The sequence below is a fragment of the Pecten maximus genome, chromosome 8, assembly GCF_902652985.1.
Source record: "Pecten maximus chromosome 8, xPecMax1.1, whole genome shotgun sequence".
Taxonomy (NCBI): Eukaryota; Metazoa; Mollusca; class Bivalvia; order Pectinida; family Pectinidae; genus Pecten; species Pecten maximus.
In genome coordinates, this window is record NC_047022.1 from 44214095 (window position 1) to 44241182 (window position 27088).

Consider the following 27088-nt stretch of genomic DNA (forward strand, 5'->3'; position numbering starts at 1 on the left):
ACTGTAGGTCATGTACACGTATATATAAGGTCCTTCATTACCGGGACACAGGCAGTCGCTCTCGTATTGAGCTCGCTCTAGATATATATATAATGTCATTTTTTGCAGACTATGTACCCTAACAGGACTAACTTCTAGTCAAACTGCGATCCCACTAAACATTTTAAATTCGTTTATGCAGGGACGTATAATATATATGTCCCTGGTTTATGTGCGGTCGTTTAAAGATAAAATACAGAAGATATTATTTGTCCACTCATTATTTCCGTCTGCATGTTCAGTGACTATTTCGATTTAATAAGATTTAATGCGATTTAATACGATTTGATTATATTTGATACGATAAATAATGGACGCAGGCTGTGAGCCTTTATGTCCATATCAAAAGTAAGATATAAAATGTCAAGGTATATATAGTCAGGGTATATTCTCTGGTCTAACACGAAATGTTAGTCTCCGGTTTTTTTGTGTGTGTGTGTGTGTGTTTTTTTTATTTATATATATATACATATTTATAAAATTTTGAAGTAAAATACACAATAGCGAATACTGAAAGCTAAGTAGTCATTTTTTTTCTCAATTTGGCCGACCATTACTTTTAGACGAATCGCTCCAACCACATAAACGAAAGCAACCCAGAAAGAATGGAGATCTTTTTTAGTGGAGATAGGAATGTTCTATGGCGCGAAGTCACAGCGAAACAAAAATGGAAGTGTTTGTGAAAAGACTTGTGAAAAAATCAGATTTAAGGTAAATAACGAGTCTGATATGCATATCAAAACCACGAAAAAGATATCTCATCCCATTCTTAGCCAAGTTCGCGACCCATCTATCATATCATTTGTTACGGACCCCTGTTGTAACTGTATGCGGTTCATGGAAACAAAACTGTAGAATGTAAACCGGTATACTTATATTAAGTACTAGATCTATCTCTCATAGCTATGTTCAGTACTGTAGCATTAATACAGTTGTTGCGGCAGTAGCGGATCGCTTTGCATACAATCGCTGCACACGATTTTACGTGTTTTTTTTTTTTTTGACAGGTATTGTATATCTACAGAATGCAAATTTAACTACCTTTCTTGTGATACAAAAAGATCTGAATATAAGAGCCAGTAAATTCAGAGAGTTAAGCATGGATCGGCATCTGCAATATTATATTGTAAATTACGTAAACACTCATTAATAGTTCGAGATGGGACCTCCCATGCAACTTTTACAATACTACAGTACTTCTAAATGATCATGACAGAGACCTATATACTATAATGACCAACTTCAACAAGTTTAAGATAATGTAATATAATGAGAGAGAGAAAAATACTAGAGATGCAGTTGTTTCCTAAAAAACGAAAAATGATGTGTAACGTTATATAGGTATTAATTAATTTTGGGGAATATATGCGGATTATGCACTGTCTTAAAAAAAAAGATCTGGATCTTGTTCTACTCAGATATTGTACGTGGAAAAAAATTGTTTTCATGGTTTTGCAGCGTGGTATACGTAGTTGAAATGATTTGTGATGGGTAAGCATTGATTGCCTATTTGTTGGTATGGGTCTCGTTATTAGCTCACCCGTTACGAGTAACCAAGAGCTAATGCTGTCACCCCAGCGTCCGCGTCCCATCCCAAAACTTTAAAAGTTTTTGGAGTAAGTTTTTGGAAAGCTTGCAAGTCCAAACAAAAGTATACACCTCGTGCCCTTCTTAATTGGTTTATACATTCATTAGAGGTCTAGGAGTGATATCTGTTATGGCAAAATAATGCAGAAAAAAATTGTGATTTTTTCGCATTTTACCATTTTGTGGACTTAACTTTTTTGGCACCAAAACTCACTTTAAAGTTTTTGGAGTCAGTTTTTGGAAAGCTTGTAAGTCCAAAAGTATACACCTCGTGCCCTTCTAAATTGGTTTATATTTTTATTAGAGGTCTATTAGTGATGTTATGGCAAAATCATGCAGAAAAAAATTGTCATTTTGGCATTTTACCATTTGTTGACTTTGACACAAAAACTCACTTTAAAGATTTTGGGGGTTAGTTTTGAAAAGCTTGTAAGTCCACACCCTTCTTATTTGGTTTATACATCCATTAGAGGTCTAGGAGCAACATTATGTGACATACAATTTCAAAATGACATGCTTATACATACATAAAAAATGCATGCATAGTGTGATTGCTGCTGCCAGTGAGCTTTTGCAATCATTGATTGCACTTGTATTGTGTTGGCTGATGACTACTTGAATTGGTTGTTAATAATTTTGTGCATCAGGCAGAGTCTCGTTTCTCTATCAGCCAGGGGTCAATGAAGTGATGACATGTTGTGCAATATTATTTATATAAACTTTATGTCACTACAGAGTAGTGTGTTATTTGTATAATCCTTCAGATTCCGTTGGTGAAAATAACTTAATGTTATAATTATACAGGACCTGTCATGAAGAATGATGTTAAGAAAAATGCATTTTTTTTTTCTCGCAGTGTTTTGACAAAGCGCATGATAAGAGAAGAATACAAGAAACATATCGGTCGGAGTCACTTGGATGTGGAGGAAAAAGTGGAGTTGGCTCGTCTCGTCACAAATTTACTTGAAAATCTGGTATGTACTGTTAGTGTTTGACCCTACAGTGTTTTTGTTTGGCCTGTTTTACCCCCGAATATCGGCTGTTTCCCCTAGGCCAAAAATGTTGTATTTTCCCAAAATTTCAATGAAGTTTCCCAATTATTAAAGCTGGGGAAAATTTTTTTGAATGTTTCTTCTACCCATTCTGAAATTTTGTAAATGATAACATCGTGATTTCCGAAGCCATAAAGTATTTTCCGAACCTAACTTATATGAACGTTATCACTTTCAAACATGTAACATCATCACGCCTAGAGGCGTGCGATCTTTGTTGTTTTAGATATTGATCATTAAAACGCTTTGTAATAGATGTCATTGATTTCAAGCGCTCAAATGATGCAGACATCGTAAAATCAAATACTACACAAATGAACATGTATGTTCTATGTAATTTTGCTCTTAACTACAACTTCTTACTGTCATGCTGTTAACTATGATTTACACATTAATGTATATAACTGTTCATCAATAAAGATAATAATGTTGAAACACTAGTATTAAATCAAAATGGCAATAAATTCTGCTTTATAGATAATATAGGCTTATTAAATCCCTGAGTAACGAACGAAACAGCAATATCTTTTAAAGGATTTTTTGTCACGGTAGGCTAATTACCGATAAATAATCGAAAATTGATTGGTTGATACTAACCGATTTTATCCAATCATCACTGTTAAAATTTTAACCCATCACTACTTCTGATTCATGGCTTTGGTTGCCAGTCTGCCATTCTTCAAAACAAAACCAGTTTGCGAATGTGTGCATGATATATCTTATGTGGCTCGTTTACATCTTATGTGGCTCGTTTACATATATAGAGAGTCAGGGTTTTTTCTCCTGAGTTTGGGATGGGGCCTTTCATTTTTGCCTCATTTTGGGAAGAAAATTGGTGAATTGGTAAACTGCTAATTTTGGGAATTTGGCCTAAATAGGAAATAATTTCAATTGGGAATGGGGCCCATTTTCGGCCCCAAAAATCCCCTAGAAAAAGCCTTAATAGTAGAGCACAGTATTAGTGATCCCTCATATAACCAGTGGGTAGTTTTGTAGTTTTGTTTACAATAACAAAGATCTTCGGTATTGATCCTCACATGATACCTTCATAATTAGGGTATATATTCTATCATTTCACATATATTTTTAATTTTGTCATAGTTTCTATGTTCGGAAAACATAGAGAGGGTTTAACAAAATTATCCAGCAAAATTATTTTTGATGAAAAGACAAATCTTTCCTTTGATTATTTTTCAGACAAAAAAAGACAAGACAGATGTCCAGCAGGAAGAACATGATAGTCCGAATGAGAAAGAGAACAGCAACCCGACAGAGTCCAGGAAAGGGAAGGGAAACAACTCCATAGAAATTAATAAATCTAGTCCTAAAAAACAAATCACACCAAGGAAAAATGTGTCAACCCCAAATAAAAAGAAGAAAATGGAAGGAGCAGAGAAAAAGTCATTTTCATTGGTTGAAACTTTGTCACAAAATAAAATGTTAAATTCTTCTCAAGATTCTTTACAAAAAAGTTCTGATGGTAGCTGTGAGAGCCGAGGAAATGCTGGAACTCAGTCTAGTGGATCTAAGTACAGAGTGGATGAAGTCCTGGATGTGGTGATGAACTCTGAGGGTGATGATGACGATATGTCTTTACCAGTGTCGGAGGAAAGTGATGAGGATGAGGAGGATAACACCAAACCATCTCAGGAAGATGGAAAGAAAGAGGAGCTGAAATTTAAGAAATATCATTTGGTGCAGGAAGATGATGAAGATACATGGAAACCGTTTACACCTGTGAAGGAGTCCAAACCAGTACAGGGGCGGATCGAGAGCTCCTCTGATGAGAGTGTTCAGCTGTCTAGTGATGGCGAGGGGGGCAAAAAAATCTCTCATTCGAAAAATCACAATAGAAAAAAATCGAAGAAAAGAATGATCTCTAGTGATGAAGAGAGTCCTTCTGATTACAGTGAATGTGAAAATAGTGATTATGAAAACAAGAAAAAACCTTCAAAATCTGTTTCAACATCTGCTTCTAAACGAAGAAAACTAAACTCAACAGAAGAAAAAACTCCGCCGAAAGTAAAGAACTCAAAATGTGTAAAAAATACTTCAGTTGCTGAAAAGAAAATGTCAAAAAATATGAAGAAATCTGAAGATAAAGTTACGTGTATGTCGAATGGAAAAGGAAAAGAGACTACACCTACGACAAGAAATGCTGGTGATAAAAGGAAGGTCTCCTGCCAAAAGAGGAAAGAAAAAACAGGTTTCTCCGGACAGTTCTGGATCCGAGGAAGAAATGCCTCTTGCAGTGATTAGAAAGAATTCCAAAGCTGAGTCAGACAGTTCTGATTCAGACGAAGGGCTTTCTTTGGCAAACCTGAGGAAAAAATCAGCGGTAAATGAAAACAGTTTTATTATATGAATTCGTGCAGTTTATAATTATAAAGATTCAAGTACTTATATAGCTTTAGACTATTGTTACTATCAATCCTTGTTTTAGGGGAATGTTGATTTTGACGAGATTTTTGGCTTACTTGGTCAGAGGGACCAGTTGTCTGTCCATCACCTATCAGCATTTCCTTTAAATCCCTGATCAAGGCCTTAATGAATTATGACGCAATTTGGTAAGGGAATGAACCATTATTGGAGAAAGTGTAGAAATGGAGGGTTTGGCTCCCTTGGTGAGCTTTTTAGGGGTGGGTTCAAAAGGAGAAATGGAGGTCTATCCTTTAAATCGCTACCATAGTGTTGTGAATGTACGTGACGAGCTGACTTCTCTAAGCGATGGTGTTTATATCACCTCGTCCCGAATGTGGTGTTAGACCGTGCATGTCAATTACAATTTTTTTTTGACAGTGTAGTCTACACTTAATCAAGCTCGTATTAAGATGTATTTTACACACCCATATATATACCTGTGTGATCGTAGTCTACACTTGGTCAAGCTCGTATTAAGATGTATTTTACACACCCATACTTGTGTGATCGTAGACTACACCTGCCATTGTCGGCAATATCGATATTGAATTTATAACATTGTATATTCAGTCACCTTTCACAATAATATCATACAATTCTGAAAGACTGATTTGATTTTGATGAAATTTGATCTGGGGCATTATATATTGGGCGAAGATCTCAATCCAACATCGTTATTTAATGTGGCTTCCTTGGGACCAGAGTGGGGAGTGCGAGGCACAATAGGGGAAATCTAGTAAACTCTTAAAATCCTACTTTAATTAATAAGAATTACAGGATTTTGTCCACATTTGTTTTGAACCATTGTTGGGAGAGGCAGCTCAAAATACGGTAAAAGTGTACTTTATTTGGCGCACTCAAATTGTAGCGCATTTCTGATACAGATTAGTGCATTGATGAATTGGTACGCTAAAATTATTTGATATAGAAATTTAAACTGTACATACCAAAGAAAGTACAATTAGCAGAATCATAATTTAGCATAATGCTTCATATGGGAAAAGCTCTGAATTGAGTATGTTTATATATTACAGTATGAAAAAACATTTGTATCAAATTATAATATATATATGATAGTACTGAAATATCCAGTTGAGCGATGCAGGTGCTCTTGGCCTTTTGATCTGTTGTTTATATGAAAACTAATTAATTGATTCTGTAATTACTTAGGAGCAGACTGGATCTGACAACGATTGTCAGCAAAGTGGATCGGACAATGAAAGTCACCAGCGTGGATCTGACAAGGAAAGTCACCACAGTGGATCTGACAACGAAAGTCACCACAGTGGATCTGACAACGAAAGTCACCACACTGGATCTGATAATGAAAGTCACCACAGTGGATCTGACAACGAAAGTCACCACACTGGATCTGACAATGAAAGTCACCACAGTGGATCTGAGGCTGAAAGCCACTGCAATAGTTCTGATGAAAAGGTAAAGTTACCTAGGCATGTAACAAGAAGAATCTCTCAAACCAAGATTAAGCCAGCAAAGGTTTGTTAAATGTCATGCTTAATCTTTTTACTTTTGACAGTGACACTGGACATTTCAGGTAAAGCATAATACACTCATTCAAAAGAGAAATAGTACATATATATATATAAATCAATACTGTCTACCACTGATACTACTAGTATTACTGGTTAAACCAAACTTCTCCCATGTTATACAATACTTCTCCTGTGTTATACCAAACTTCTCCCGTGTTATACCAAACTTCTCCCGTGTTATACCAAACTTCTCCCGTGTTATACCAAACGTCTCCTGTGTTATACCAAACTTCTCCCGTGTTATACCAAACTTCTCCCATGTTATACCAAACTTCTCCCATGTTATACCAAACTTCTCCCGTGTTATACCAAACTTCTCCTGTGTTATACCAAAATTCTCCCATGTTATACCAAACTTCCCCCGTGTTATACCAAACTTCTCCTGTGTTATACCAAACTTCTCCCGTGTTATACCAAACTTCTCCCATGTTATACCAAACTTCTCCTGTGTTATACCAAACTTCTCCCGCGTTATACCAAACTTCTCCCGTGTTATAACAAACTTCTCCTGTGTTATACCAAACTTCTCCCGTGTTATACCAAATTTCTCCCATGTTATAACAAACTTCTCCCATGTTATACCTAACTTCTCCCGTGTTATACCAATCTTCTCCCGTGTTATACCAAACTTCCCCCGTGTTATACCAAACTTCTCCCGTGTTATACCAAACTTCTCCCGTGTTATACCAAACATCTCCCGTGCTATACCAAACTTCTCCCATGTTATACCAAACTTCTCCCGTGTTATACCAAACTTCTCCCGTGTTATACCAAACTTCTCCCATGTTATGCCAAACTTCTCCCATGTTATACCAAACATCTCCCGTGCTATACCAAACTTCTCCCGTGTTATACCAAACTTCTCCCGTGTTATACCAAACTTCTCCCGTGTTATACCAAACTTCTCCCATGTTATGCCAAACTTCTCCCATGTTATACCAAACTTCTCCCGTGTTATATCAAACTTCTCCTGTGTTATACCAAACGTCTCCCGTGTTATACCAAACTTCTCCTGTGTTATACCAAACTTCTCCCTTGTTATACCAAACTTCTCCCGTGTTATACCAAACTTCTCCTGGGTTATACCAAACTTCTCCCATGTCATACCAAACTTCTCCCGTGTTATACCAAACTTCTCCCATGTTATACCAAACGTCTCCTGCGTTATACCAAACTTCTCCCGTGTTATACCAAACGTCTCCCATGTTATACCAAACTTCTCCCATGTTATACCAAACTTCTCCCATGTTATACCAAACTTCTCCCATGTTATACCAAACTTCTCCCATGTTATACCAAACTTCTCCCATGTTATACCAAACTTCTCCCATGTTATACCAAACTTCTCCCGTGTTATACCAAACTTCTCCCATGTTATACCAAACTTCTCCCGTGTTATACCAAACTTCTCCCGTGTTATACCAAACTTCTCCTGTGTTATACCAAACTTCTCACATGTTATACCAAACTTCTCCTGTGTTATACCAAACTTCTCCCGTGTTATACCAAACTTCTCACGGGTTATACCAAACTTCTCCTGTGTTATACCAAACTTCTCCCATGTTATACCAAACTTCTCCTGTGTTATACCAAACTTCTCACATGTTATACCAAACTTCTCCCATGTTATACCAAACTTCTCCCATGTTATACGTGTTATACCAAACTTCTCCTGTGTTATACCAAACTTCTCCCATGTTATACCAAACTTCTCCTGTGTTATACCAAACTTCTCACATGTTATACCAAACTTCTCCCATGTTATACCAAACTTCTCCTACCGTGTTATACCAAACTTCTCCTACCGTGTTATACCAAACTTCTCCCGTGTTATACCAAACTTCTCCCGTGTTATACCAAACTTCTCCCGTGTTATACCAAACTTCTCCCATGTTATACCAAACTTCTCCCGTGTTATACCAAACTTCTCACATGTTATACCAAACTTCTCCTGTGTTATACTAAACTTCTCCCGTGTTATACCAAACTTCTCCCATGTTATACCAAACTTCTCCCATGTTATACCAAACTTCTCCCGTGTTATACCAAACTTCTCCCGTGTTATACCAAACTTCTCCCATGTTATACCAAACTTCTCCTGTGTTATACCAAACTTCTCCCGTTTTATACCAAACTTCTCACGTGTTATACCAAACTTCTCCCGTGTTATACCAAACTTCTCACATGTTATACCAAACTTCTCCTGTGTTATACCAAACTTCTCCCGTATTATACCAAACTTCTCCCGTGTTATACCAAACTTCTCCCATGTTATACCAAACTTCTCCCATGTTATACCAAACTTCTCCCATGTCATACCAAACTTCTCACATGTTATACCAAACGTCTCCTGCGTTATACCAAACTTCTCACATGTCATACCAAACTTCTCCCATGTTATACCAAACTTCTCCCATGTTATACCAAACGTCTCCTGCGTTATACCAAACTTCTCCCGTGTTATACCAAACGTCTCCCATGTTATACCAAACTTCTCCCATGTTATACCAAACTTCTCCCATGTTATACCAAACTTCTCCCATGTTATACCAAACTTCTCCCATGTTATACCAAACTTCTCCCATGTTATACCAAACTTCTCCCATGTTATACCAAACTTCTCCCATGTTATACCAAACTTCTCCCGTGTTATACCAAACTTCTCCCGTGTTATACCAAACTTCTCCCGTGTTATACCAAACTTCTCCCGTGTTATACCAAACTTCTCCCGTGTTATACCAAACTTCTCCCGTGTTATACCAAACTTCTCCTGTGTTATACCAAACTTCTCCCATGTTATACCAAACTTCTCCTGTGTTATACCAAACTTCTCCCATGTTATACCAAACTTCTCCCGTGTTATACCAAACTTCTCCCGTGTTATACCAAACTTCTCCTGTGTTATACCAAACTTCTCCCATGTTATACCAAACTTCTCCCGTGTTATACCAAACTTCTCCCGTGTTATACCAAACTTCTCCTGTGTTATACCAAACTTCTCCCATGTTATACCAAACTTCTCCCATGTTATACCAAACTTCTCCCGTGTTATACCAAACTTCTCCCATGTTATACCAAACTTCTCCCATGTTATACCAAACTTCTCCCGTGTTATACCAAACTTCTCCCGTGTTATACCAAACTTCTCCCATGTTATACCAAACTTCTCCCGTGTTATACCAAACTTCTCACATGTTATACCAAACTTCTCCTGTGTTATACCAAACTTCTCCCGTGTTATACCAAACTTCTCACGTGTTATACCAAACTTCTCCTGTGTTATACCAAACTTCTCCCATGTTATACCAAACTTCTCCTGTGTTATACCAAACTTCTCACATGTTATACCAAACTTCTCCCGTGTTATACCAAACTTCTCCTACCGTGTTATACCAAACTTCTCCTACCGTGTTATACCAAACTTCTCCCGTGTTATACCAAACTTCTCCCGTGTTATACCAAACTTCTCCCGTGTTATACCAAACTTCTCCTGTGTTATACCAAACTTCTCCCGTGTTATACCAAACTTCTCACGTGTTATACCAAACTTCTCCTGTGTTATACCAAACTTCTCCCATGTTATACCAAACTTCTCCCGTGTTATACCAAACTTCTCCCGTGTTATACCAAACTTCTCCCGTGTTATACCAAACGTCTCCTGTGTTATACCAAACTTCTCACGTGTTATACCAAACTTCTCCCATGTTATACCAAACTTCTCCCGTGTTATACCAAACTTCTCCCATGTTATACCAAACTTCTCCCGTGTTATACCAAACTTCTCACATGTTAAACCAAACTTCTCCTGTGTTATACCAAACTTCTCCCTTGTTATACCAAACTTCTCCCGTGTTATACCAAACTTCTCCCGTGTTATACCAAACTTCTCCCGTGTTATACCAAACTTCTCCCGTGTTATATCAAACTTCTCCCGTGTTATACCAAACTTCTCCCATGTTATACCAAACTTCTCCCCTGTTATACCAAACTTCTCCCGTGTTATACCAAACTTCTCCCGTGTTATATCAAACTTCTCCCGTGTTATACCAAACTTCTCCCCTGTTATACCAAACTTCTCCCGTGTTATACCAAATGTAACAAAATGGGCTTAGAATATGTAGAAGTTTAATACATCATTTAAAATAGTAATTATCAGAGAGAGCAGGTCAGAAGTCATGCAATACTCGACTAGGGAAAACAACACCTGTGATTGACAGGTTGAGTGTAGAATTTGATACAGAGCTCAGGGGTGTAGGCCGCGTGATTTCCTGAGTGATAGAACAGGGAAAGGATCACTCCAATCTTAGATGGTATTGCTATGGTCAGGATAAGCGATGACAATAGTAGATAGATTACTTGGAGGGGGAGCAATGATCAGGTACATATGTTTCCGCACGTGCAATGTTAATTATATGCAGAGAGGCGGGGCTGAAGGAACGTTGCTAAACTTAAGTACACGGGATATTAGATATAGAGGGAGAAAGCTAAAGGGGTAAGAGGAGAACGCTGAAGGAGAGGGAGCTCCCCCGGACGGGGAAGGGAGAGCTCCCTTGGGGAGAGCACGAACGGGAGAGGGAGAAGAGAGGCCACGCGGAGGTGAGGGTTAGAGAGAACAATGTACATGGATGTGATAAACTTTATAACCAAATAGACACAACGTGAAGTACAAATAAAATTAACTATTGTAAACCATATGGTGTTGTGTTACACCTATGAGTTTATTTTGGTGCCGTGACCAGGATAGGAACAGGTTTATATTGGACTAATTAAAATTGATAAAGTATAAACGGGCATTCGTTATGAAGAGGTTAAATATAATCACTATCCTTATCATCGGAAGGAAGAGACCTAGACAACCCTTGTTTCTGGAGAAACTTTACTTTTAGAGAAAGCAGCAGTTTGTTGACAATGTTGCGTGATACGAAACTGTAAATAGTAGTAACAATAGCGATGCTGTGACTGAGGATGTGACCAGTGTATTCATTCTTGTGTAAGTGAAACTTGTGTTGTAAAAACAGTATTGAAAAGGGCCACGTGAAATTTACTTGACCTAAGATATCATTGTCTTGAGATCATGTGGATGTGGTGTCAATAATGGACAAGTGAAACTTTTCAGAGTGGTATCTGAACCACATGGTGACCACGGAAGGGGTTCATGATGTATAGCGCAATGAGGCAAGTAAATACAGTAGATATGTGTGTTGATGAAGAATTAGGAAAAATCGTAACGAAACCTAACACTTGGGCGAAAATTTGTGGTTAGTTTGGTGAGTCGGTAATTCTGTAACATATTCCATTGAAGAGTTGAGAAATTGGAATTATTTCTCAGAGGTGATGCCGTTTGCTGATACGGGAAGTGAGGATTACGCTTCGTGGGAACGTGAATAGTTACCCCATCGCCATGGCAGGGACGGATAGGCCCTGTTGGAGAACATTTGGATGGTACCAAAGTTTTCCGTTATTATGTAAGGTGGGAGACGCACCTTGTGGATTAGCGATGGAATCTGTTACCGAAGTTTGCTGAGCACTACCTGTGACCGAATAGCTAGTATTATTTGTGTCAGGTTCTGTATTATCGTGATTGGAACTCTGTGGAATTGTAACTTGTGTGACCTTGATATTGACAAGGTGTTTGTTGTACGTGGAATAGACTGTTGTCGTCTAAACTATCAAAAACTGATAACAATTATAGTAGTAAACGAACTGTTGGATCAATTGCTTTCGTCAACTGTTGGATTAAGTACCTTAGTAAAGGGATGATTCATTTTGTGAATTGAAATATTGCCGTCTTGAACTATAATTGTCGTGTGCTGTGTTGTGAACTGATACCAGGAAATAAACTGACTGGTGAAAAATTTATTGCATGTACAATTGGATGTTAGCATTTAGAATATGACACTGGAAGCTTTAAGTTTATTGGACAGGTATAAAGTGATAGTATTCATTCTTAATAGGACATACCTCGGAAGCTTTTGAAAGTATTCTAGAAACGGACTAAACAAGAAATGTGTTTCAACTAGGACACTAGAAGTATAATGGACATGAATCGAGAGAAACGGAGTATTCATTATAATAGATTACAATATCTTTCATACATATTGATTAGCATGATAATGTGCCATTTTGTATATTGATTACGGAATATTAGTTAATATTCTTGGCGGTGAAGGTATGTAACAAAATGGGCTTAGAATATGTAGAAGTTTAATACATCATTTAAAATAGTAATTATCAGAGAGAGCAGGTCAGAAGTCATGCAATACTCGACTAGGGAAAACAACACCTGTGATTGACAGGTTGAGTGTAGAATTTGATACAGAGCTCAGGGGTGTAGGCCGCGTGATTTCCTGAGTGATAGAACAGGGAAAGGATCACTCCAATCTTAGATGGTATTGCTATAGTCAGGATAAGCAATGACAATAGTAGATAGATTACTTGGAGGGGGAGCAATGATCACACTGGTAACTGTAAAAGTCTGAATTTTGGCGAAAAATCTGAGTTTTAAAATACATATCTGAATTTCAGCCGAAAAGTCTTAGTTTTTCAGATATACATTTTATATTCTGATAAGTTGGGGGGAACTCAGATAAGTATTATGAAATTCCGATTTGCATGCTGGAATTCAGATATGTTGGGTAAAATTCAGATGTTTTCTTATTTGTGCCCTCGGGCACCCCTTCTTGCCGGCGAGAGCAGCACGGGGTTTCACACCTCCCGCGGAGCCGGTGTTCATGGTCCACCGGCACCAGCTTACCTTTACCTGTGCTGTCTATAAATCATCCGCGTGCGACTCGCGATCGGTCGGTCACCAATTCAATCATACATCGGTCGCTGTAAACTTCAACATTACGGCCGGTAAAGTGTTTTAATTTGTGCTTATCTTCGTCTGTTTTTAGTGTAATGGTCAGTGTCGTTGTTCCGTGTGTGTTTGATACTTTTCTACCTTCGATAACAAAAGATCTGACTGCACGGTGCGGTGATGCAATCGGACCGACGACGTTTTGTACAAGGGCATATCACAATCGACAACCAATATCTCTTATTTCCAATTGGTATCTAAGCTTAATTAAAATGATATTCTCAATAAATCTGTTCACGTGTTGTGATCTGTTGAAACAGTCGGTTCGTAACGTAAGTAGCCGCCCATATGTAAAGTAGATCTACTGTGCAGTGTGTAATTAATAAAAATCGTGTGTTGATACCGATATTCACACTGTTATAAACCAAACATTATTTATGTGCACTTGACGAAAAATCGGACCCAAATCAACATTACTAGCTGCTACGGTGTATAAATTGTTCGCACACTTTCGATGGCTTGCGATCGCATGATAGTCATACGTCTGGCCGTACGCAGCGCCAGCAGGCGGTCTATTTTAGGACCGATCAAAAGCCGTACGTCTGTCATGGGCTACCAGCACAAACAGAATCACCTACCGTAAGTGTCGCTGCTGTCCTTTATATTTCTTACAGAACCATCGTTTTGTTAATGATTATTTGGCGAGATTGGAAAATGTTAGTCTTTGTGAACAACTTAATCGTATATTTGTTTTGACGTATATATAACACAGTTACTATATTCTTGTTTCAGGTATCCCATGGCTGTAATACGGTTGCAGAAAAATTAGACCAAATTTCTAACCAGTTGCAGTTTTCTTCTTTGTGCCTGGCCTGAACGATGCTTGCTATTTATTGATTTTGATATATACTGTATACCTATATCCGTTAACATTATTTGATATATTTACCCTGTAGCATTTTAATAATTTCCTAAATACGTAGACGTATATATCGCATACATGTGACCTTTATATACGTTTCTGCTTATAAAATAATGGGGCATATCAGGACTCATTTCACGACATGTATGTCGTACAATATGTTTTATACTTTGCCGAATACAACAGAGATACACATTTAAATATATATTTTAGATCGCGGAAAAATATTTCGATAATTTTCTGAATCGCACGTATATATCGTGTAACATTTTGATGATGTTCTGAATAGAACTCGAGCATCAAAGTTTCTTAATGTATCGGTACGAATATATATCGGCAACATTTTGATAATTCTTCGTGATTTATAGCGGGGCGTTTTTTTTTGTTTTGTTTTTGTTTTTGTATTTTTAATATAATCGAGGGTAGAGAGTGGTGAAAATTTGATCATTTTCTTAAGATAATTGGACAGACGTAAATGGTGTGCCATGTAGATTTTGTTCTTGATATATCCTGCAACATTTCGATAATTTTCTAAATAGAATGGGACGTATACATTGTGTAACGTTGTTTTTTTTTTATATAATTTTCTAAATAGAATGGGACGTATAAATTGTTTAACGTTTTTTTTTTTATATAATTTTCTAAATGTATCTGGATTTATAAGCGTCATTTTGCTTTCATTTTACGTGTTTTACTCCCGACCCTCATAAAGTTAAACTCATAAAATCATAGCCGGAATCATTTTACCGATGTCAAATCTTCTAATAAAATCCGAAACGTTACGTGTAGATTATCTTTTTATTCATACAATACATGAACGAACATTTCATCTTAACCCTGGGATACTGATTTAGTCGATAAAATATGGGTCTCCATTCCCTACGGGATGTCGCCACAGCAAGTACCCATTTCTCCCCGTAGCTCAACAAGGACTCTTCTGTATTTTACCTTCGAGATAGGATATTACGTAATTCAATTCATTTCCAAAAGCAACACAGTATGAAGGATTCCAGGATACATACAGAATATAGTAGTCTTGTCACAGCTCATGGTCTTGAAATTTGTTTAAATATGCATTCCTATGTCATGGGTGTGTAATGAGTTCCTGCCTATACCCTATATTTATATTATTGTAGAACTCGACACCGCGACATTGTCGATGGCACGCCGACTTCTCAACGGTCCAGTGAACAAGATAATTGACCTGTAATCAGTGTCATCTGGACTAGCAGAGGTTGTGTATTGTAACTGACTAGGGCAGTGACCACACCATATTTGAAACAATGATCTAGTACATGAACGTTTTGCTTATGAAAACTCCTCACCTTAACAATAAAGTTCGCAAAATTGGTAAAACGAATTATGGATTGACGACCGATACCAAACCGGTACAAATTAAGGATGTATCGTGGATTCCCGTAGCAAGGACCCATTGTAATACTTTGATCAAACATTCGTTACGATAATCTACAGTAAGTATTTAACCGGGATAAATACTTAAGATAAATGCGAACTGTTAAGTGATTAAACAGTATTTAGTATTATCTTTTATTTTTTTTAGGGACAGTGATGCAATAAGAAAGAGTGCGTGTATGAAGACTTGTATTTTGCACGAATTTACCTGGACCCGAGACGTGAATATCAGATAACGCGTCTCTGTCTTGACACAATTAAAATTATAAACGATGACACATAGACATAAAACATGGAACAGTTACACAAGTTTAGTAGATAAACAACGGAACATTATTGTTGCTTATGTTTATGAACTCTTCGGTCGATTATTAATTCGCCTATTGTAGTTTGTAATTAATTAGAAAACATCTTAGGTGGTGTACAAATGATATAAGTAAATAGCCAAATAAAAAGTTTGCTATGAAGCAAATGTTTCTGTTTTTCTCCACAGTCCCCACAAAACTCCGCCAAACCTGAGGCCAGCGGTTAGAAGTGACGATGTCGGGTGGCAAATTCCATACTCCTGACTGAAAATAGTATGTTTTAACGTAAATTGAATCGACTGTTAATTATCGACAAACGAAATCTAGGACCTGGGGAGGGGTCATGTATATGCATGTGTGGATTATATATTTTGATCAATGTTACATAAGAAGAAAACGAGATGCTGATATCGAGCTGCTTAACTCACCTGCGTATCATCAATAACAACTGCTGTGTTTAATCAATAAGCATCTTGATTATCTGATTGCTCCAAGCTATGTCCCTTACCTGTACTCGAATCAGATCAAACGGACTTGAGGCGTCCTTTAGAAAGGTACTCTACCTACCTGTCAAAGCGCTATCCACGGGTGGCCACATTAGCCTTGTGCAGGTGTCAGGTACATCCAGTTCAAGTTCTTTAGGACTTTGAGCGAATTAGCTCATCAGTTTACAGACATATTATTTAACATAATTCACAAAATCATATATATACAGGTTCAACCGTGGAACGGCTGATAAACAACGATGATTGGAGAGTGTATTTTTATATTCGTTACATCAAAGTTTCATGTATTTATGATTATGTAATTACATGTTAAAAAGTATGTGAACACATGAGCACATGCATTGAAGTAATAATTCTAACCTTTTCTTTTTCCATGTGCAAGTGTCAGGTACGTCCGGTAGACATTCTTTTCTGACCTGATGTAAATGTAATTTTTGATAGCGTTGGCGCTTTCGTAACTGCAGCAAGTTATTTATATAACCACGAAAATAACATATTTTTGTTAGTTTTACATCATTTGTGAAACGGGATATTTTCACATATATCAGACGATTCAATGTTGACGTTTTACAGCCGTTTTACCGCTCCCTGCTATGTACACAAACGGGGTACGGACAAAAGCCCGCACTTGACATTAGCCCCCGGGACATTAGCCCCTAGGACGAAAGCCCTTCACACTAATAAAAAAGTGGACATTTGCGACATCGATCATATAATACTTGCAAAATGGAACACTATAATAATTCAACAAGTTCGGCAAGTTAATTTGTGTTTCTAATGTTTTATGTTCTATTACGGACACGTATCTAATCAAAAGTCCGTGGAACAACTGACGTAACAACTAACGGTGATAAATAAAGGCATTCAAAAACCTATTGTATATTCAAATCCCATACGACTAATTTATCAGACGACACGTACCCATTCCGACTCGTATCCGTAAATCTATACAGATGTGGTTTACTCTACTCACAAAAAAATACCAACATTTGGTTAAGTTGTTCCTTAATTATTTTCGGATTTGGAAGATGCATTTATTTCAGCTTTAACGAAGTTGTCAAATAGCTGGTTTAAATGATGCATGTGCAGTTGATATCATACAGTAATGTGGTTGCAAGTTGCCAGAATTTGCATTGACTGCTTCCACTCGCTCTACTTACTTACTTAACAGGTGTTACGTCCGCTGTATTACGACCTTACGGTCTTTCAGCTGACGAAATGACGAAGACGCCCTCTTGCTGGTCATCAATTGATAAATATTTCCACTTCAAGAATGGTTTTGAGGAAGATGGACATCAGCTTGACCGGCATATTCTAAGTCCTGTGCATCGACGAATCATTACATAAAATAATCTTTTGGTTTTCCTTCCTTTATATTGGCCTAGAGACCAATTACATTACATCGTTAGCATGTGGAGCTTTATCAAATTGTTGTATATGAAGAAAATTGTCAAAATGTTATGCAACACATATCCTGTTATATAAATATATAAGAGAAATAAGCTAATAGTCGTACGCTGTGCGCTTCGTCCTGTTCTGCTTAATGAATTATCAAAATGTGACCCAATATGGTAAAATACGGCCCATTATTAATAGAAAGTTATCCCGATTAACAATACATCCGGTCCTGTTACATTTCACAAAAGTATTAACATTACGATAAACGATACACATGCAAGTTCTATTCAGAAAATTAGCATGATACATTATATGTGTCGGTATAATATTTACGTATACCATTTATTTAGAATATACGTCCCAGTATATCAAGAAATTTGTCAAAATTTTACACGATGCACATATCAAATTATTTAAAAATGATCAAATTCTAAGAGTGTGTTTGAACTGAACAAAGATAGTCAGAATCGCCAGGGCTAGATACAGGAAAGGCAACTGGTAAGAAAGTTGGTTTGATGTTTTCAGTTCTCGGACACCTGAAACAAGAAAATGGCAATAGTGTTATATTAACGTAAACACAATTATGATATAACGAACCTGCTCCCTGAGACAATTATGAAAATGTCAAAGAGAACACGACACTTACGGCGACACACTGCGTAAGTATGCCTTTTGATCGGTCTTAAAATAGACCGCCTGCTGGCGCTGTGTTCGGCCAGACGTATAAATAGTCATGTGACAACAAGTTATCGAACGGGTGAAAAATACACACAAAAATAAAGATACAATGTGGGTTTGGGTCCGTTTTTTACGTTAGATATATGCTGATCAGCGCATATATAGTTAATATTAGGTCTATAACAGTGTGAATATCGGTATCAACACACGATTTTTATTAATTACACACTGCACAGTACTGTACATATGGGCGGCTACTTACGTTACGAACCGACTGTTTCAACAGATCACAACACGTGAACAGATTTATTGAGAATATCATTTTAATTAAGCTTAGATACCAATTGGAAATAAGAGATATTGGTTGTCGATTGTGATATGCCCTTGTACAAAACGTCGTCGGTCCGATTGCATCACCGCACCGTGCAGTCAGATCTTTTGTTATCGGAGGTAGAAAAGTATCAAACACACACGGAACAACATCTTCGCTAGCCAAGGCTTCTGATTACGTTACACTACACGAACCCTTGGCGGATATAGGCGTCAGTTCTGGCCCTCTAGCGGAGATTCAAAATTACCACTCTTTACGCATGAAATTTTCGACCAATCAAAACGAGCTTTACCGATTTACTTCATCTGTGATGTTAACAAACACACATGGAGGCTTGTGTCATTTCGATGAGATATGTGATCAATGACTTAAATAGATTTATCAAACACTGCGAATGTTCCCCTAAAGATTGCATGTCTCTGTATATAGGTAAAATGCCATGACATAGTCGACATTGTAGCTCTGTACTGGGTGCCGCAATTTTTGTTTACTGCGAAACCAAGCCCGAGTGTAAAACGCGATTTGATTGGATGCCCTGGGATTCCAGGGCGCGACGGTTTGAACACGACTATATCCGCCAAGGGTTCGTGTAGTGTAACGTAATCAGAAGCCTTGGCTAGCGAAGATGACGGAACAACGACACTGACCATTACACTAAAAACAGACGAAGATAAGCACAAATTAAAACACTTTACCGGCCGTAATGTTGAAGTTTACAGCGACCGATGTATGATTGAATTGGTGACCGACCGATCGCGAGTCGCACGCGGATGATTTATAACAGCACAGGTAAAGGTAAGCTGGTGCCGGTGGACCATGAACACCGGCTCCGCGGGAGGTGTGAAACCCTGTGCTGCTCTCGCCGGCAAGAAGGGGTGCCCGAGGGCACAAATAAGAAAACATCTGAATTTTACCCAACATATCTGAATTCCAGCATGCAAATCGGAATTTCATAATACTTATCTGAGTTCCCCCCAACTTATCAGAATATAAAATGTATATCTGAAAAACTAAGACTTTTCGGCTGAAATTCAGATATGTATTTTAAAACTCAGATTTTTCGCCAAAATTCAGACTTTTACAGTTACCAGTGTCAGGTACATATGTTTCCGCACGTGCAATGTTAATTATATGCAGAGAGGCGGGGCTGAAGGAACGTTGCTAAACTTAAGTACACGGGATATTAGATATAGAGGGAGAAAGCTAAAGGGGTAAGAGGAGAACGCTGAAGGAGAGGGAGCTCCCCCGGACGGGAAGGGAGAGCTCCCTTGGGGAGGGAGAAGAGAGGCCACGCGGAGGTGAGGGTTAGAGAGAACAATGTACATGGATGTGATAAACTTTATAACCAAATAGACACAACGTGAAGTACAAATAAAATTAACTATTGTAAACCATATGGTGTTGTGTTACACAAACTTCTCCCATGTTATACCAAACTTCTCCCATGTTATACCAAACTTCTCCCGTGTTATACCAAACTTCTTCCGTGTTATACCAAACTTCACCCATGTTATACCAAACTTCTCCCGTGTTAAACCAAACTTCTCCTGTGTTATACCAAACTTCTCCCATGTTATACCAAACTTCTCCCATGTTATACCAAACTTCTCACGTGTTATACCAAACTTCTCCCATATTATACCAAACTTCTCCCATGTTATACCAAACTTCTCCCGTGTTATACCAAACTTCTCACGTGTTATACCAAACTTCTCCCATGTTATACCAAACTTCTCCTGTGTTATACCAAACTTCCCCCGTGTTATACCAAACTTCTCACATGTTATACCAAACTTCTCCCGTGTTATACCAAACTTCTCCCGTGTTATATCAAACTTCTCACATGTTACGCCAAACTTCTCACATGTTATACCAAACTTCTCCCGTGTTATACCAAACTTCTCCCATGTTATACCAAACTTCTCACATGTTATACCAAACTTCTCCCGTGTTATACCAAACTTCATATTTGTTATACCATTCAGCTAATATTCATTTGTTGATCATGATGGCCGGCATTCCCGACGAAACTTGATTACACAGATATCTTACTTGATTAATTGGTCAAACACCTCATATATACCAGTGATACTCGACGAATTTGATTAATTGGAACAACACTTCTGTGTGACCATGCACATATGACTACAGTACCATGTGTTTCATGTTTTTTTTCTTTTGTGCGACTGCCTGTCCAATAATGAAGGGTTTGTGGTTGTCATTCATTTGTGAGTTTGTCCAGGTCTTGTGTCCTATACAGTCAAACCTGCTCGAACGGCCACCTTGAATAAGCGGCCACCTCCGTTAAGCGGCCAGTCTGTGGTCCGCCCGATGGAAAAATATATAATGAACCTTAAATAAGCGTTCACCTGTCTAACACGGCCAATGGCCACAAAAATCTGCCCCTAGTCGTTGTATCATCCTGTATTAAGCAGCCATTTTTTGCCGGAAGTAGACATCCGCGATGATCACATGATCAGGTGTTTTTATCAAATTCATCAAAACTTTGATCTTTGTTGGTTTTCATTTCAAAATACACTGTACATGGTATATTGTTATCAATATCAATACGTGCATTATAATATGATAAATTCAATAATCTGTTGAAAAAAGAATTAGGCAACAGGCCGTTTCTGGCCAACCTGGTTTAAGCAGCCACCTGTCTTAAGCAGCCAATATCTGTCAGTCCCTTGGGTGGCCGCTTAATACAGGTTTGACTGTATATACTACCTACTAGGAAGACCTTTTATGTTCAGACAGTGGTTTCAGATTCTGATCAAGAGTTTTTACCCTTTTACAAATTTTTTCATTTTAGATAACAAACTTAGACTACATTGCTGGTACAAGTTTTTGGCTTGATTTTTTTTAGCAAAAGCATTTTTAAATTCTAGTTCAGAAATTAAATGTTTGAGGTATAAAATGATTGTGTAACCAGTAGTTGTTGTGTATACACAGTCTGAATCCGATGTAAAGGAAGAATCACCTGTCAAAAGGAGGAAATCCAAACAGACAGGAAAGTCATTAGAGGTTAGTAATGTCATGATAAACTTCAGAAGTGTAATACTCCTAAGTCTGATAAGATAAGTGTATTGGTTCAATCAATGTTAGCTCCGGAAGGGCAAGTGAGCTTATGCCGTGGCATGGCGTCCGGCCGTCTGTCCAACCGTCTGTCCGGCGTCAACTTTTCCATTCAAGCAACTTCTTCTCAATAACCAAAAGGCCCAGAGACCTAATATTGGGTCTGTAGCATGCTGGGGTGAAGAGCTACCAAGTTTGTTCAAATGAATAAAGTTGACCTTCATTCAATGTCACAGGGGTCAAAAAGGCTAAAATCTTTAAACAACTTCTTCTCAATAACCAAGAGTGCCAGGGAGTTGATATTAGATCTGTAGCATGCTTGGGTGAAGGGCTACCACGTTTGTTCAAATGAATGACTTTGACCTTCATTCATGGTCACAGGAGTCAAAAAGGCTAAAATCTTTAAACAACTTCTTCTCAATAACCTAGAGTCCCAGGGAGTTGATATTGGGTCTGTAGAATGATGGGGTAAAGGGCTACCAACTTTGTTCAAATGAATGACCTTGACCTTTATTCAAGGTCAAAGGGGTCAAAAAGGCTGAAATATTTAAACGACTTCTTTTCAATAACCAAGAGTCCCATGGAATTGATATTGGGTCTTTAGCATGCTGGGGTGAAGGGCTACCAAGTTTGTTCAAAAGAATTACCTTGACTCACATTCAAGGTCACTTTCAGGGTCATGTTTTCAAATAACTGCAGGATCCATATATATAAAAAGATCACTGCATTACAGGTGAGCGATTCGGCCCATTGGGCCCTTGTTTAAAATTAGAATATTTAGTATTAGTGTGTCAATAATCAGAATTATTGGTAATCAACAATCAACTTTGACACAGATTTAGTAATCAATTCTACTTGTGTAAGATTGATTTTATTAAATGTCATCAAAAATCAGTTTTAAATGATACATGCTAAATGATTGTGCTAAATGATTGTTGTTGGTATTGATATATCTTTTGTGGAAAAGAAATTAAGTAAAATAGGTATAATTCATTTGTTACGATCAATTTAATCTTGCTATTTCCCTCTTGAAAGCATTTCAGAATTTAAGTGTCCAAGCTATAGTCATTCTTTGTTATCATAGTCAGTAGAATATAGAAATCATGTAGGTTCTGGAATCTAGCTAGAAATGCCATTTTAAATACAAAAATACATGTTCTACTAGTGGGGTGACACCTGAAGGATGTCACAGAAAGAATGAAGTGTAGTGAGGGGCGATAACTCTGTTCCAGCAGTTTTCATCAAAATCGCTCTCTATCTACATTTCGACCAATAAGATAAGACCTTGTGTTGTGGGCCGCCATAGCCGAGTGGTTAAGGTGTCCCGACACTTTATCACTAGCCCTTCACCTCTGGGTTGTGAGTTCGAAACAAACAAGGGGCAGATACCTTGTTCTGACTCTAGGTCGGTGGTTTTTCTCCGGGTACTCCAGCTTTCCTCCACCACGAAAACCACGCACGTCCTTAAATGATCCTGGCATTTTATAGGACGTTAAAAAAATAAGTAAAACTGTGTTGTTGCCAAGAAAATGAAACCCATTAAGTTTAATTTGCTGTCCCATAATACCCCTATTTCATTGAAATCAAACAATATCTAAAGGATTTGGACCAATCAGAGGCTAGAAAATGGCGACCTTTTCGGTAAAATATAATTATTGTTAAGTGAGGTTATACAAGAGTAGCCAGTGTCCCATGATGTACCTACATACCAAATTTAAATTTCATTGCAATTGGACAATAACTAAAATCTTCGAAAATGAATACGTTCCGTTACCACACTTCATTCTTTATAATATTCTATCGTCAATTTATCCATCGGAATCCTGAGATCTCATTACCACGATAGTTAAGAAATAATTAACGATGATTCGTGTATGGTTGCAGGATATACAACGAGGACGAGGATATTTTGCAATTAAATTAATAACGAAGGCCGCAGGTGAAAGTTGATTATTTCTATTCTACCATGTACTGTTTAGTTCTGAGATCTATATTGAAAAACGGCAAAGAAACCCCGGAAAAACCTTGTAATTTATATCTTGAGTATTGCATTATTTTGTTGATAAAATATATACATTTGTATTTCTTTACAGGCACTACAGTACTACAATCAAAAACATCTATGATATGGCATTGATTTTGAAAATTTAAAAAAAAAGGATAAAAAAAAATAGGCCTTCGTAGGATTCGAACTCGCGTCTTGATAAAAAAAAGAAGAAGTCTAACCATTAGTCCACTCGGCTACAGTAACCGTCTAACCTAATGGGTGAATATTAGATACATAACATTGTAACAGCCGTGACTCATAAACGTCTATTATTGACACGTGCGTGTATTACTGGAAAATAATCATGGTTTTTAACCAATCAAAACAGTCGTTGCATAGCAAACATGGTAGAATATTAAAAAATTAATGAATTTCGTTGCTTATACTGCCATTCATTATATTTTAAAATTAATAAAGTATTTCTATTACTAAGTTTAAAATACCTCTTGAGTATTAATACTAAAAAAAACAATTCCACAAGTGTACACAAAATCCTAAACATCACTTCTGGTTATAACATCATATATTGGGACCGAGTTCACAATTAGCTTCGCTATATGTTTCATTGTAATATTAAAATTCATAATAAATTCCCAAAATTGCATTTACAACTTTCTATTTCACCTGGTCAAGACCAACATCTGAGAAACAAAATATAAAAGTTCAACACAGAATGTTGGACATTATCAGGAGATATCTGTCAACATATGTCAACAAATACCGATTGTATACATCCGGGTCAGGGGTAGAGGTCAAATCTACACCCAAAAGTGTGTTAACGGCTTGCGCAACACGACCGGCCAATCAGCTTGTGTTTCACCTGATCCAAGTCCCTTTGGAGAATGCGTTTCTCTGGTTTATACAGTAGCTGTTTACCCCGAGTAAATACATGTAACACATGAAACGGGTACTTTATATATGATACGAGGATAAATAGTAGTGTGTTGAGATCTAGAAAATCACAAATACACACTGTTACTGAAAATAGAATGACGTAGGATTCTGGTGTAAAAAGGCGGGAATTCCCCACGCGGGGGTTCCCCAGTGCAGTACCCGTGTGACCTAAGCGGAAACTGTTGCATCACGGACACGACAGAGAAAAATAACTTAAACCAGCAGTCAAAGTGTCGATTTTGGCGTGTTTGTACCCAAAATATCTCCATAACTAGATTATTCCCAGATATACGGGATATGCCTGGACATACATGTAGATCACACCGAGTTTTATAAGTGTGGAAAGTTTTATCAAACTGTATAGAGTCGCTTTTCAGTTAGCTCCGGCAAAGTGGTCTGAATTAGCCGCATGTACATTACGTTCCGGCCTTCAATACACTACATTCCACACATACTTGGTTACGTCACTGGTGACGTAACATCCGCCAACTCTCGATAAAATACGACCCTTTTTCAAAACCCTATTGTGGCCGTTCTATTAAAGATATAGAAAAACTAAAGATTCCATTTTCTTTAGAATTCTCTCTACTTGTTATGTTTTGAGTTTCAGAATTTTTCATTAAAGCGCTGATTTTTAAGGACCGGTTAAACAGAAGCTACCGGTCAAAATGACGATTTTGGCATGTTTGACCCAAAATATCTCATAAATACGATTTCCCACAGGGATACCAGATACATCCAGACCTAGATCGAGCCGAGTTTTACAATCGTTCAAAGTATCAACCGAATTGTATGAGCCAATTTTTCTGTCCTCAAATCGCTATTATATCCGGCAAAATAGGCGAATTAGCTCGTAATACATTACGTTCCGTAAGGAACGATAACTCCGTTATCGCCCCTTACTACACTTCATTCTTTATTTTGATAGTCTTTATGTTAACTTTGTTATTTCAATATTGCAATTGAAAGGCTACTACAATATAACGTGTAATCTGGTATAGAACATCAGTAGATTCTGGAAGTCTGATCTTAAATTAATCTTAAATATTGGACAGATTATCGGTATAAAATTTTAATTTATACAATGCAATATATAAAACTTTGGTCTGAAAACATATTGTCATGATTGTGACTGGATGTTTATATATAGATATTGACAGACTTGGTCAGTCCTGTGGACCTTTGTGACTGGATGTTGATATATAGATATTGACAGACTTGGTCAGCCCTGTTGACCTTTGTGACTGGATGTTGATATAGATATTGACAGACTTGGTCAGTCGGGATTGTATTGTCTGTACTAAAGTAATAATTATTTATAATCTGTTGTTGGCCGTAGGTAGATGAGACATCTGAGGAGGACAAATCTAGCAGTGAATCAGAAGAGGAAGCATCTCCTGTCAAAAGACGGAAACGTCAAATCAAGGTATGGTGCTTATTGACTACCTACTCAAAACCATTGTGAGATGTGTAACGAGTGTTTGATTGTAAAGACTGTTTTCTACTTTAACTGTCCCTACACCAGACTTAGTGTTGTACAATTGTACTCCTGATTCCTACTCTAGCTGAAGGAGCAAAGAAACAAATTTAAATCAATAACCAGTAGCATTCTAGTATAATGATTCACCTCTGTAAACCAAATGCTGTCTAAACAAAATGTGTGTACTTGGAACTGTTTGTATAATGAAAGAATGAGTCTCTATATAAAGAGGCATGTAATTTGTAGTAACTGATCTGTATCTTTAATACATAGATGTTCTTTGTTTTTCTCCATTCTGATTAATATACAGAAACACAAAGGTGTGGACAGCGAATCAGACTCTGGCAGTGAGGAAGAAACAAAACAGAAACAATCTAAAAATCAGAAGAAAACTCCAGTAAAGAGACTGGGGAAGAATCAGGTATTATAGGGGATAAGGGGGATAACTCGGACCAGGAAAACTAAATTGTGACATCATCACCTGATGATAGGAGACCAGGAAACCGAACCGTAACATTGTCATCTGATGATGGAAATCATGTTTATATATTTGATGCAGATAATAGATTAAGATGTTGGCACCAA

General features: G+C 37.5%; 2 protein-coding genes across 15 annotated transcripts in view; both read left to right on the forward strand.

The window, feature by feature from the left end:
• Positions 1-679: 679 nt before the first annotated feature.
• On the forward strand, positions 680-4764 carry LOC117332354 (protein gar2-like). Its single transcript, XM_033891239.1, has 4 exons — positions 680-750; positions 2483-2600; positions 3876-4700; positions 4735-4764. Exons 1-4 carry the CDS (start codon positions 680-682, stop codon positions 4762-4764), a joined length of 1044 nt encoding a protein of 347 aa, XP_033747130.1.
• The window catches only part of LOC117333624 (ABC transporter F family member 4-like), a 52154-nt gene continuing 29665 nt past the window's right edge, over positions 4600-27088 (forward strand). For all 14 annotated transcript variants that reach the window (XM_033893008.1, XM_033893011.1, XM_033893019.1 and 11 more), the window contains exons 1-5: positions 4600-5016; positions 6270-6536; positions 21960-22031; positions 26363-26449; positions 26814-26924. In XM_033893008.1, coding sequence (XP_033748899.1) covers positions 4798-5016; positions 6270-6536; positions 21960-22031; positions 26363-26449; positions 26814-26924 — 756 coding nt within the window. In that variant the 5' untranslated portion in view covers positions 4600-4797. The remainder of the gene's footprint in view (positions 5017-6269; positions 6537-21959; positions 22032-26362; positions 26450-26813; positions 26925-27088) is intronic.

Bases quoted from the DNA above. Each gene is read 5' to 3' on its own strand.
- LOC117332354 (XM_033891239.1), top strand. From the start codon at position 680: ATGGCGCGAAGTCACAGCGAAACAAAAATGGAAGTGTTTGTGAAAAGA. The intron at 2,601-3,875 runs GTATGTACTGTT...ATTATTTTTCAG, and splicing joins CAAATTTACTTGAAAATCTG to ACAAAAAAAGACAAGACAGA. The intron at 4,701-4,734 runs GTAAAGAACTCA...AAAATACTTCAG, and splicing joins AAGAAAAAACTCCGCCGAAA to TTGCTGAAAAGAAAATGTCA.